A 12,649-nucleotide genomic window follows, 5' to 3' on the forward strand; every position below is an offset into this window, starting at 1 on the left:
AATACATAATTACTCTGGTTTGCTAAAAACTACAGGTCCTAGCTGCTTTGGGAAATGGGCTGAAACTAAATCACTGTTATTTCATTTGTTTGACAACAAAAATACACAATATCGCCAGCCTTATACCATTGTGTGAAGTGTAAAACCTCAAAAACACACGCAGCAAACAGCAACACAGCAGCCATAAAAAGAAAAGAAAAGAAGTGCCATTGCCTGCTATTATTTTCCTTGTCTGTAGATTGCGCACAGCATGTCTCCATCTGCAGTTCTAACCTGCTGCTGCTTTTACTTTCCTTGCCAATAGGTGATGCTTGCACTGCAGGTGTGAAACTGCTGTAGCTCTGTGAGTGGATGATATTGGTTTGGCTTTCATCACAGACACTGTATCTTGGATTTTCTTGCAGGGTCTAGGTTCTTTGGATGACGATGACCCTAACATTCTACTGGCCATTCAGCTGTCACTCCAGGACTCGGCGATGGCAGGGTTTGGCTCCAACCACGACACCCTTGCCAACGAAGCTTCACTCTGCGCTATCGGCACCTCCCTGCCTTCTAGGCTTGAACAGAGTGCTCCAGGTGTAGAGGTCCTTCCCAGAGCTTCTCTCAGCAGCTCAGAACTGCTAGAGCTGGGAGATAACTTGGCTAGACTTGGCAACATCAGCAGCCAGTACTCTACTGCCTCTGTACAGCACTTGGACAGTCACCACCGGGCCTACGGCGCTTCTGTGCCGATACCAGTGGCTCCAGGTGGCAGCAACTCATCGACGGGCCTCTTCTCATCTTCCAGTGACACGTTAGACTCGACCACATGCGGCAGCCACGACCCGTCCTCGTCCTCTGCATTAGTAGCAAATGCTAACCTGCTGGGCAACATCATGGCATGGTTCCACGACATGAATCCTCAAGGTATCACCCTTGTTCCCTCAACCTCCTCTGACACTGACTCAAACCTTGGCACACTCCATGCAGGCGGAGGAGGGGGCCTGCAGGATGACGAGAAAGGTGGGGGCGTCCTGCCTGAAAACAGGAAACCTCAGGAAGAGATGTCAGATGTGGGTTTCTGCTCTCAGAAACAGAGCGACATGGAGGAGAAGGAGCGTGCCGCTGCTCAGAGGCCGACCCAGTTAGATCTAGTGGGGATGGACACCATGCCGCTACCTTACATGGCCACCCTTGAAGCAAGTGGAGACAATGGCGAACGGCGAGGCTCGAAAGTCTGCCGTGTTGACACTCCGCAATGTGACTCTGTATCCGACCAGCTGGCCAGCACCAGCTCCTCTGAGTGGGAGGACCAAGTGCACTTGGTATGAACTGATTGGCTGAGATAGGAAGGAGCTTTTTTTTTTTGGAAAGGCCAAAAACCACTACAGATCGCAAATTAAATAGATTTGAGGAAAAGTGTGTAGTAGTTATTCAGGTGCAACGTATACAGAATAAGGAATGTGTCAGTTTGTACTGGGTTGGAAAGTGGGGGAATACGTATTTAGACTCTTATGTTGCATTGCATTCAGATCGGTTTCCTGTGTTAACTGTATTGTCAGCCCCTCAACAACCAGCCCTCCTGTAAAGAAAGCACTAACTGAAGGAGAGATTACATTTGATAACAATTTTTTAAGGATATATTTTCTAAAATTGATTATGTGCTGATAGAAATATGAAGTCCATTTAAGACAAGAGATATAGAGACTTTGGCATAGTGCTGGTATTATTATTTCTTTCCACTGGAGTAAAAGCCTACTGTATGTGTCTGAATCAGGTCTGAGGGAGGTTTTTCAACTGTGCATATGAGCAGATTAATACTTTGTTCCAATATTTAATCTGTGGGATACAGGCTGGGAGATAGTTGTCACTCCTGTCCAAAGCTGCGTACGTTATAGGTGCCAAACACTGACTAGCAAAAGCACAGTTTGCAGTCACCAAGTGGATTCTTCGATTCAAATTGTGCCTGCTTATTACACTCTCAACGTCTCAGCTAAACTAAAATGTGAAAGTCCCGAGCCATATTTTTGATTGCGGCTGTGTGATATTTTAAAATCCCACAATCTTAAAGCTGTAGTGTGCTGTGTAAATCTGTAGTTTTAAGTCCATAATGGTTGTGTACTTTAATATGTCAAACATTGACACACAACAATTTAGATTCATTATCCAAACGTTGGTTTTCTCAAAAACCTTTCTAATTTAATACACCAATTGTTATTCATCTCAAAGCCACAATCCTAACACACTTTCAATGATCTTCAAAAACAACAAACGCTGACGGGCCCAGAGGGGCCGCTCAGTGTCATTCAGTTCAGTTTATTCTAAATTCCATTGTAGCTTGCTTAAATTAATGTTTGAGTACTGGAGCTGGATGTGGAGCGTGACAGACTAAGTAGACAGTGAGTAGTCTTGTTTATGTACTGCAGGAAAGGCCAGTGAGAGAGATAATCAGGCAGTCTCATTCAGACTTGGTGAATTAGTTAATCATGCCCTAGTCACTGTAATTAATCTCTGGGTCCTATTTAAGTGTAATAAGCAAAGCCTTTGTAGAGCTCCACAGATGTCCCGGGCTGCAGGGTAATGCATGCAGAATTCTTGAAGGTGTATTGCATTTCAAACACGTCTTTGAAACAGTTCTCTACGCAGTTAGAGATACAGTGCCTTTATGTCAATCACCGTCATTCTTTCATTCCTTTTCACACATTTTTCTGAGTGCTAATTACACAATATATACAGTGTAAACAAAACAAACACCTGTTACCTTAAAGTTATTTCTCTCACATAAAGTTTGTAGTGTGCAAACATGAGGTCTTGATATTTTTCTCATCTTAATATTTGTAGCATGAGGTTTTTTTTTTGTTCTAGTAGTATTATGTAAACGGATAACAGATTTTATATGATTTGATATAATGGGTAAATGTCATACTTTCAAATCTTCCCAAATGGTTAAACAAAGTTTTTTGTGCAGCAGAGCTTCTTGCCCTACATTTTGAAAAAGATTTTTCTGTGATTTGGAAACTAAAATCACTGTATTGACTTGGTATGACTTACTGTATGTCTACCATGTATCTAACCTGAAGACACTAAAAATGGAGGAAAGTTGCAATATAAAGTAGGTATTTATTTGAAATCAATTGAATTCATTGACAAAAATGGATTGTGAATAACCAATATGACACATTGATCAGCAGTGTTTTACCTTTAAGACTTAATTGTGTTTTTGTACAGACTAATGTCTGACTGAAGAAAATTACCCTTTCCCCCCCCTGTATAGAGCTACATTAAATCTAAACATAGTATCTTGAAGTTGTGAAACTGAGTGCCATATGGTTAGTGGAGCTAACTTTGTTAGATTTGGTTAATGGAAGTGGGTTAAACAGAAGAGAAGAGATCGCCCTTTTCGTGTGACAGTATGCTGTGCATGAAATGGGTCTAAATGGAAATTGTACTTCCTTTGTATTTCACCTCTAATGATCAAGTGATTTATTTTAAAATGGCATATAACATTTTGTAACCTACTGAGATTTTCTATTGTAAAGCAACTAATCCTTGAAATGCTGTTTGCACTTTCATAGTCTATACTTGATACATTCCCTCTTTATATGAAAAATGTTTGATGTGTGATGCCAATAAACTACGTGTTGAGTTTTAATTTGTGTGTTATTGAGATATCTACATTCTGAATGAACATCAGATTTTGGCTAACACTGACATATTCTGTCCTTTTAATGTAGTTTAGTTTGATTTCCAAAAGCATATTTAAGCTTCGCTTACACTTTTGTAAATGTGGCACAGATTACATGATGGCTGAACTACTTTGGCTTATATCATAAGTTACTACCTGAATTGATTAGGCACTTTCTATTTGCCTTAAAGTTTCAGTTTCTTCCTACAGAAGACTGATAATAAAAAGTGGCATATTCATAGAAACAAATATTAAGCACATTAAATTGGAAGTTCTAGGTAGAAATGCATGCTGGTGCAGTATAAAAGTCCCAAATGTAGCACACAGCATATCGCAGTGAGTAACAACATAAACCCTAACATGTGACTTTAAAACAAACCTGTACAGATCCCTGCCTAATTAAATATGACAGCAGATGTCTGGAGGACTAACAGAGGGTTGTGAATCTTCATTCCATATGAACCTAAATACAGTTGCGTTCAGAATAATAGCAGTGTGTTAAAAAAAGTGAATAATGCTCAAAATCCTTAGAATAGTTTTTAATTCCATAATATCAATGCATTGGGAACACTGCACATTCAATTCCAAATCAAAACATGACCAAAATTGATCAAGTTTGTGTTATACCTTTACAGAAAGTGAAGAAAAAGGAATATTAGGCTGTTCAAAAAAAATAGCAGTATTTGCATTTTTGAAAGACCCATTTCAAAGGCATTTCCTCTTCAGCATAAGGCAACATGACCTCTTCAAGTATTTTGATGTATTGAAACTGATCCATGATCTCTGGTATGCGATAAATAGGCCCAACACCACAGTATGAGAAACATCCCCATAACATGATTTTTGTACCACCATGCTTTACTGTCTTCACAGTGTACTGTGGTTTGAATGCATGGGGGTCGTCGGACAAACTGTCTGCGGCCCCTAGACCCAAAAAGAACAATTTCGCTCTCATCAGTCCACAGAATCCAGTCAATGTGTCCTTTGGCAAATTTCAACCTATTCAGTACATGTCTTTTTTCATTAACGGGACTTTGCGGGGGCTTCTAGCTGATAGCTTTGCTTCACATAGCCTTCTTCTGATCGTAACAGTACTCACAGGTAACTTTAAGTCTTCTTAGATTTTCCTGGAGCTGATCATTGGTTGAGCCTTTGCTATTTTGGCTATTCTTTGATCCATTTGAATGGTAGTTTGACTGTTTTTTTTCCCACGTCGTTCAGGCTTTGGATGCCATTTCAAGGCATTTGAAATCATTTTGGCTGAGCAGCCTATAATTTTCTGCACTTCTTTATATGTTTTCCCCTCTCCAATCAACTTTTTAATCAAAGTCCGCTGTTCCTCAGAGCCATGTCTGGAACGACCCATTTTGCTGAGTATTTCAGTGTGAAATGCACTATAACCAGCATGCACAACATTTGCTTCCTTCCTTCCTTAAATATGGGTAATAACTGACACCTGTTTCTTCACAGAATCGATCACCTCACTAATTGAACACAACACTGCTATTATTTTGAACATGCCCCTTTCAATTACAGATTCAATTACACAGAATGAGCAGCATGCATGTCATGACTGTTGGGTCTGTTGGTTTTCTATGACTCTACAACACTTACTAGTAAATTATTTGCCATGTAGAAATATCACTTCTACCAAAAAATTTGATTTATGAGGTTAGTGATGTTGGACTGCTATTATTTTGAACACAACTGTATATGATGTGCTTGACGAGAGTTTCAGTGTTTCTTTAGGGAGGCCTGTCAACGAGGTTCAGTGTTAGCGGCATAGGCCGATGAGCTGCAGCAGCAGGAGGAACAGGGTGACAATGTCCAAATAGAGGTTGAGGGCAGCAAACACATACTCCTCGGGAGAGACTTCATACTTCCTGTGTTTCCCACCCAGGATAAGCTGGGTATCAAACACCAAGTACTGCAGTGAGACAGAGAGATGAGAGTTGTTTCAACACGACCAACACTGACATGTGAGGGCCTCGCGTTTGTGTGATGAAAGAAAAAAAGAGCCGGTTACAGGAATCGGTCTGAAAGAAAACACTGGCACTATTTCTTATCTTTAAGAGAGAGGACTGCGCAGATAAACAGGCCATGTAAATAATCCTGAAGGCTTGAAAGTAAGTTGTGACTCGCTGCTGACAGCCTGTTAAGCTCTGTGTGCAGTAGCAGTTTGTTCCACCAGCTGACGGGACAGGTCACAACATTTGCTGTTAATGCCAAAGGCACGCAGAGAGGTGGCTGTGAGAATGAAGCCTACTGCTGTTAAACAGTGCATAATTGAAATTGAAGGGCACGAGGACATCAGAGTCTCTCTCTTTACACTAACTACTGTGACAGACACTGGAGGCAGGCTGGGATCAAATCTTACATCACATACTCTGACTTGACATTAAGCCTATTTTGATGGTGGTTTCTTTTATTTTAAAGGTCATTTTCAGTCTGTTTTTCCATTCAGCCTGTGTTACAGAAAAACCACGTTCTGTCAATAAAGTTTAAATGTACTTACTAAAGAAAACAGCAAGGTTCCCAGGCAGGCGTACAATATGTAAAGATACTGTTCAAAGAATCAGAGACACAGAATCAGCAGAGGCATTCATCAACATTATTGACTTTATACTGATTTGTGATTGTTTCTTCCACACATGGTGGTAATATAAAACAAAACAAAACATTAATTTCACCATTTAAAATGAAATGTTTATTTTCTATCTCAGTGAAATTATACAGTGTGCTTGCAGCAGACACAATAATTCAGCCTCATCCTTTAACGCAGTAGCTGTAAAAGTGAGCATACTTTTATCCCTTTTTCCATTCTAGTTATTCCATACGGTAAATATGATGGTGAAGGTTTGATAATGGGTGCACACAATATGCTTTAAGAAAGTAGTGTTATTTTAGTAGTAGTAGTTATTTTTGGCTCCAGTTAATTTGTCGTTGTGTAAAAATAGCAGTTCTAAATCTATGGACTGTTTATTTCTGTCGCTCTGCTTAAGGCTAAAACACTAACAGCCGTCACAGTAAACGGCAGGGTTCATTTAAATGCATCAGTCTGAGATCAGTGGAGCTCCTGAGAGGTTTGAGAGTGCATGCTCTCTTCTTTATAGTCTGCTCAGCACACAGGTCAGTGCCAGAACATCCTGGGGATAAAAGCTATGAGGCTGTACATACTGTCTGCTTCTGACTGCATACACCACTGGAATTAATTTCAAAACTGTTCTCACTGCAAACGCAGGTCTAAACACGGCGGCTTCTTGATTTACCTGTGATCGGAGGATTGCACACAGCAATGCGAATGAAAAGAGGGTCCAGGCAAACACCCACAGGCTCCCATTTACTCTGGTGAAGTCCCACTGGTGCCAGAAAAGGGAGAGAAGGGAGAGAGAGACAGTGAATGTGACAAGCCTCTCAAACAGAAAACAGTAGACGGAACATCTCTCATTTACTCTCATCATTGCCGTAAAAGCGAGGGCGCTCATGGCAGTCTGCATTGCAGCTGTGCTGTGAGGCGCCGCAGATGACTAAATGATGAAGACATATTGCAGTTCAACACACAAGAAAATTCTGACTAATTCTGAATGCAATGATCCTGGATAATTAATCAACAAGCTGCAACGCCGACACAGAGCAGGGGAGGGGAGGTGGCCTTTTGGCCTGCATGGCCTTTTCAGATAGACAGAAAAAAAATATGTCAAATGGCACAACAGGAGAATCACTAACACTGATAACCTGAAGAGCTACGGGCTAAACGTGCAAGGCAGTCTGTATGACATTTATATCACAGTGACAGAGACAAAAAAAAACGCTTTGGCACAGCGTTAACTGCAGAGCAAGAGGTGCTGGAATCTGCAAGATAAACGTGAAGTCATAAAAAAAAATAAACCAAAAGTGTTTACGGTGGTGAGCGCTCACTCAGCCCATAAAACAAACTCTTTTATGGGCCGAGGGTGCGGCCACCTTTTCTATTTATATCAGTTTTCCTCTCTATATGCAGGTGATTTAGACCTGATACATATGCCTTCTTTCTACAGATTACTAATGAGCATTTAAGAACACATTTATTCTCAGTATAATCATTAGACACCTGCTAGCTAGTTTTATCCAATCTGAGCAGAAAAAAATAAATGTCTGCAGCTCCTTCAGATGAAATAAGTGGCAAATGTGTGAAATGCCAAACTGCATTGAGAGGCAATTAAGAGTGACTCCAAATGCCATTTAACTGTGCAATATGTAATCTCTATTCATTCGCACCTTACTCATCTGTATATCTGTGTTTATATACTGCCTGTTTATATAAGGTTGTTTATTGTGTAAATATTATACTATATTATTATTATTATTATAACTAATTATATTCTATTTTTCCATTTCCTATAGTTTATGTATAGTTTTTCTCCTATGTCTAATTAATGTGTATTTGTGTTATTCTGATGTGTGTACATTTTTCTTTTGAGCTGCTGTAGCACAGGAATTTCCCCAATGTGGGATTAATAAAGTCTATCTTATCTTAAATTTGGCCTACATCTATTTCACTAGTCTAATTTTTTTGCCCTACTCCCTGTATGACTACTTTTGTTCTGGATATGAGCCAATTATTGAAACAGCATGACAAACTATCAAAAGGTCTCCGACTTGTGCACATTGACTCTTGCTAACTCTTGTAATGCAACTTTTAAATGTCACTTCTGGAAGCATAAAGTGAGCTATTATATATAATATATATAAACCATATATTTATTAATTAAATAAACCAAGTGGCATCATTGAAAAATAACACTGTTAAACGTGTTTACATACAATTAAGTTAAATGGTGGAGAAACTACGTCAGGGTCCAATTTGATATTTCACAGTTGTGCACATTTTTTAGATTATTGCTGAGAGCTCAGGAATGCAAGTGTTTGTGCATTACCTTTTCAATATTAAAATATATTTGTCTGGAGGAGCATCTTGTCTACTGGTGCGTCCCTGAAAGGGCCCTTTGAAAGATTAATCTCAGAGCGTGTTTACTTTATTACACAGTTCATGGAGAAAGGAGACAGACAAAAAAGGAAGCGGCGGGGATTTAGGAAATAACAAAAGGCCCAAGGCCATTTCTGAACTCAAGATTTATGGTAGGAGCCTCAGCCAGCATGATGACAGCTCAGAGGTTTAACTATGTCCCACCACTGGACATAAGGAAATAAGTTGATTGACGAATACACTGATCTCAGCAGTAATCATAGCTTTGCGTGGACAACAAACCCATCCAAATTTTTAAAACCTTTGCTGGGGACTGCATATAGCAAACACTGCATGAGAGATCCTGGCTAACAGCTCAGCTTAACACTTTTCCTCTGACTGCACAGGGAGCACAGCTCAGTATATGGATATTTACCACTGACTGCATAGCAATGTCGTAGTTTATGAAATTTCACTTTTGGCTGCACTGCAAACGGAGCTCAGGGTGTTTGACAGATCTTACTTTTGACTGCAGAGCAAACAGGGTCAAGGCGAAGGACACCAGCGCTGTTGCTCCCACAGCCCACAGAACTGCTTCTGCATCAAAGTACCTGAGGACAGAAATATCAAACAGATATGCTGTGTGAACGGCACCCCATAGTATCATGTCAAACTATTCAGCAGGCAGAGACATGAATGGTGGGGTTCTGTTCTATCCTAAAAGAGAAACATTACTTTCTTATAGAAGAAATTAGGTATTACTTCATTCTATAGTCTGTATTATGTGTCTAAACTAGAGTGATGGCAGGGACCCCCCTCTGGACGTGCATTGCATAATATATTGCCTATGTTCATTTCATATCAGTTACAGTTATGGCAATGTCCCATTAATATTATAATTTGAATGTATTATTGATAGTCAGGCTGCAACTGATGCCTTTACTGTTAGAGTGAAAAGCTAGAAGACAAAATGTGTCACAGATGGAAAAGGTAACACGTGTTTACACGGGCACTGGCACAGAAAAATCAGTTTGGAACTATTTGTGATGCTTCTGATTTATCTTCCGCTGAAATAATTATAATTTGGTAAACCAGCAATGATAACATCTTATCAGGTTTCGATGGCGTCATGGCCAGCATCCAACACACTATCACATATGGATCAAATAGGGTTATTATTGTGTAAATGATTCAGCATCAGGTGGAGATTAATCCTTGGAAACAAACACTCACGCTGCCACAGAGCCAAGCATCAGGCCCTCTGCAATAGTCTGAGAGAGAGAGAGAGAGAGAGAGAGAGAGAGAGAGAGAGAGAGAGAGACAGAGAGAGAAATGGAAAGTAAATACATGACCAAAAAAACCCACTGTGAAATAGAGCAGGTGTGGGTTTAATTTGATGCCTGGCTGGTACAGCTTCTACTCACAAACAGGCCCAGGGCAATGAAATTGAGGGGGACTTGACGACGGACGTTGCCACAGCAGGACAAGGCCACGATGAGCACCATCACCGCCGCCCTATTTCACAGAGAATATAGAGTGTATCGTAAATACCAAATAAAAAGGCTAGGAACACACACAAAAAAAACCACTGTGTTCAATATGTGAATTCACTGAGTGCATTATTTATGCAGTGTAGCTGGCAGTTTTCTGGATTGGGATTCAGACTGGGGTGAAGGTGTTTGATTTACTTCCATGGATTTCCATGAGGGACATTTTCATTTAGGTAACTCACCGAGAGGAGATTTGTAGGTGGTCAAACTGGTTAAAGTAAGAAAGTGTGTGGTTATCTAGACAAACTGAATGTTTTTGACAGCTTACATCATGGTGTAGGAGAACCAGTAGTTGGCCCATGTCCATTTTCTGAGAGCATCCCTGTTATTCCACAAGAAAAAGGGGGAGAGGGGAGTGTTTAATAGAGGCATTTATTAGATTGAGGCAGTAAAATGATTTTATTAAATATTAACAGAGGACAGAGCATTGTGCACATGGGAGCTGAATGCAACTTATGAAAAGGAATTACTGTAGCAGGGTCCTACCATATCTATTATACACAACATATAAAGCTTTCAAACTACTGCAAGCTTTTGTTCTCTGCCATCTTGTCTCACCTCACATATTTATGGTGATTTGAGCAGTGTAGGGTTGCATGTTCAGAGTTTTTGTGGGGACAACTATGGTACTGACTCAAAACGGGGGTTGGAGGTAATGGAACAAAAACAAATTACACTGCCTACGTAGCTTCTCTGACTAAAAAAAACCTAAACAACGCTGTGTGAGTACATCAGGGCAATGTTTATTTTAATTTCAGAACATGCACTGCATGGGTACGAAATGTAATGTCTCCACATTCTTGATTGGCGGAAACGATTTTTGCTTGTTTGGGATCCAACTGGCCAACGTATTTGAACCGTTCTCTTAATACATCCATGATTTGAACAAGTTAAGCAAACTTTGTTTGTTTTATTTTTCCCCTGAGTGAAACGTGGCTATCTCAACCAGCACAAGCGCATGTGCCACTTGAAGTGCCCCCCCCTCCCTCCGTTCCTCTCCCCCCTCTGTCTTACTCTGAAAATTCACCTCAAAACGCATCGAAAACGCAAACACAAGATTTTTGTGGAACTTCAATGGGGAATAAAGACTAACAAGACAGATAACAACATTGAACACTACACAAACAGTAATTTCTTTTTTTCATTTTGGCGATTCATTTTTCATAGTGTCACCAAAGAATTTCTAATAACATGTTCCGGCGTGTTCTGGCTCAAATTAAGCCCTGTATGTGATGTTGGCTGCTCTTACACAATGACAGACTACACTAAATGTTGATTGATGGATAGGTGCCTGACATGGATTCATCTCTTTTTTTGGAAGGAATTCCCTCTTGTAAAAGTGTCTCACCAATAAAGAAAAGCACAGATGATCCCGACCGTCACCAGCAGCTGAATCATCAAAGTCAAGTAGACTTTCCTTATGAAGCCTGTACAGAAAGATTGAAACCGACACATAGTCAGACAAGACAGATAGACAACAACAACAAACTAACAAAAAAAATATCTGCCAGAGAAAAGCAGAATGACAAATACTGTAGGGTTGTTTATGCTGCATGACAATATGAAATGGTTCTGTTTACACCAAACACACATTTCAACCTCTCATTTAAAATGATTTGCGTTGCGTGGGAGGTGAGGAGATGAGGCAGGGTACAGCAGAGTTTAGGGAAACATTTTCAATTTCAAATCAATTCCAAGAAAACGTGGCAAAGCAAATGAGCGGGGTACAAATTGTTTATCCTTTTTCGGCGCCGACCATGCAAACAAAAACATATTGGTTTCTCTCACTTTCTGTTTCTCCCTCTGCCCATTCCTCAGTTCTTGTAGCCCTCACCTCTTCGTATGGCAGCGTCACTGAAGCTGCTGTCCTCTAAGCCATGACAGTAGTCAGGTGGAGCTTGACTATACTGATGGTCGCCTCCAGCTGCTGCCATGCCCTCAGGATGGACCATGTTATCATAGGTGCCAGGAGGGGAGACCACTGCAACGTTCCCCTTCCCCACCTGATTCAACAACAACCACACAGGTAGTTCAAGCAACACTTGTAGAATATTATACTTTTGAGCAAAAATCAATCTATCATTAGTGTATCAAAGAGAGAAAATCATCCATGTGTAATTGAAAGTGCATGTGGACATTGTTGTAATGCTGTATAATGATCCCATGATCAAAGACCGGTAGTGTGTGATTAGTTTGACATTAAATCCAAAATGAATAGGAAAGAAAAAGCTGATTTAAGCTCACAACCTCATTCCATTTTCTGGTATGAGGCTAAGAAAAATGTTCTAATATAGCAACTAACCTGATAGCTCATCCCTGTGTAAGAACTCTGTCCGTAGTCCTGAGTACTGTACGGAGGGGGATGGGGTTCATAACCACCATTGCTGCTGCCATTAGTCTCGTCCATTCCACCAAAAGTTAGCAGATCTTTTCATCAACTGATGCACAAAGTGACAGAGAAGAAATGTCAGACACACATGTAAGTTAAGG

At 40.3% G+C, this 12,649-nt stretch overlaps 2 protein-coding genes across 4 annotated transcripts in view; one reads left to right on the forward strand and one right to left on the reverse strand.

Annotated features, from left to right (window-relative positions):
- LOC144519919 (ankyrin repeat and IBR domain-containing protein 1-like) overlaps positions 1-3,631 on the forward strand; it is a 37,282-nt gene extending 33,651 nt beyond the window's left edge. For all 3 annotated transcript variants that reach the window (XM_078253448.1, XM_078253449.1, XM_078253450.1), the window contains one exon: positions 405-3,631. In XM_078253448.1, coding sequence (XP_078109574.1) covers positions 405-1,310 — 906 coding nt within the window. In that variant the 3' untranslated portion in view covers positions 1,311-3,631. The remainder of the gene's footprint in view (positions 1-404) is intronic.
- Positions 3,632-4,872: 1,241 nt separating this feature from the next.
- Positions 4,873-12,587, reverse strand: LOC144519035 (protein lifeguard 1). The gene is made up of 10 exons (XM_078251917.1): positions 12,462-12,587; positions 11,994-12,162; positions 11,508-11,586; positions 10,428-10,481; positions 10,034-10,124; positions 9,843-9,880; positions 9,133-9,220; positions 6,934-7,023; positions 6,180-6,227; positions 4,873-5,591 (listed from the first exon to the last, which is right to left on the reverse strand). Exons 1-10 carry the CDS (start codon positions 12,564-12,566, stop codon positions 5,439-5,441), a joined length of 915 nt encoding a protein of 304 aa, XP_078108043.1. The 5' UTR covers positions 12,567-12,587; the 3' UTR covers positions 4,873-5,438.
- Positions 12,588-12,649: the final 62 nt, after the last annotated feature.

Source organism: Sander vitreus, chromosome 6 (assembly GCF_031162955.1).
Source record: "Sander vitreus isolate 19-12246 chromosome 6, sanVit1, whole genome shotgun sequence".
In the NCBI taxonomy this organism is placed as follows: Eukaryota; Metazoa; Chordata; class Actinopteri; order Perciformes; family Percidae; genus Sander; species Sander vitreus.

Bases quoted from the DNA above. Each gene is read 5' to 3' on its own strand.
- LOC144519035 (XM_078251917.1), bottom strand. From the start codon at position 12,566: ATGGACGAGACTAATGGCAGCAGCAATGGTGGTTATGAACCCCATCCC. The intron at 10,482-11,507 runs GTGAGACACTTT...GTGGAATAACAG, and splicing joins ATCTGTGCTTTTCTTTATTG to GGATGCTCTCAGAAAATGGA. The intron at 9,881-10,033 runs GTGAGTAGAAGC...TCTCTCTCTCAG, and splicing joins TCATTGCCCTGGGCCTGTTT to ACTATTGCAGAGGGCCTGAT.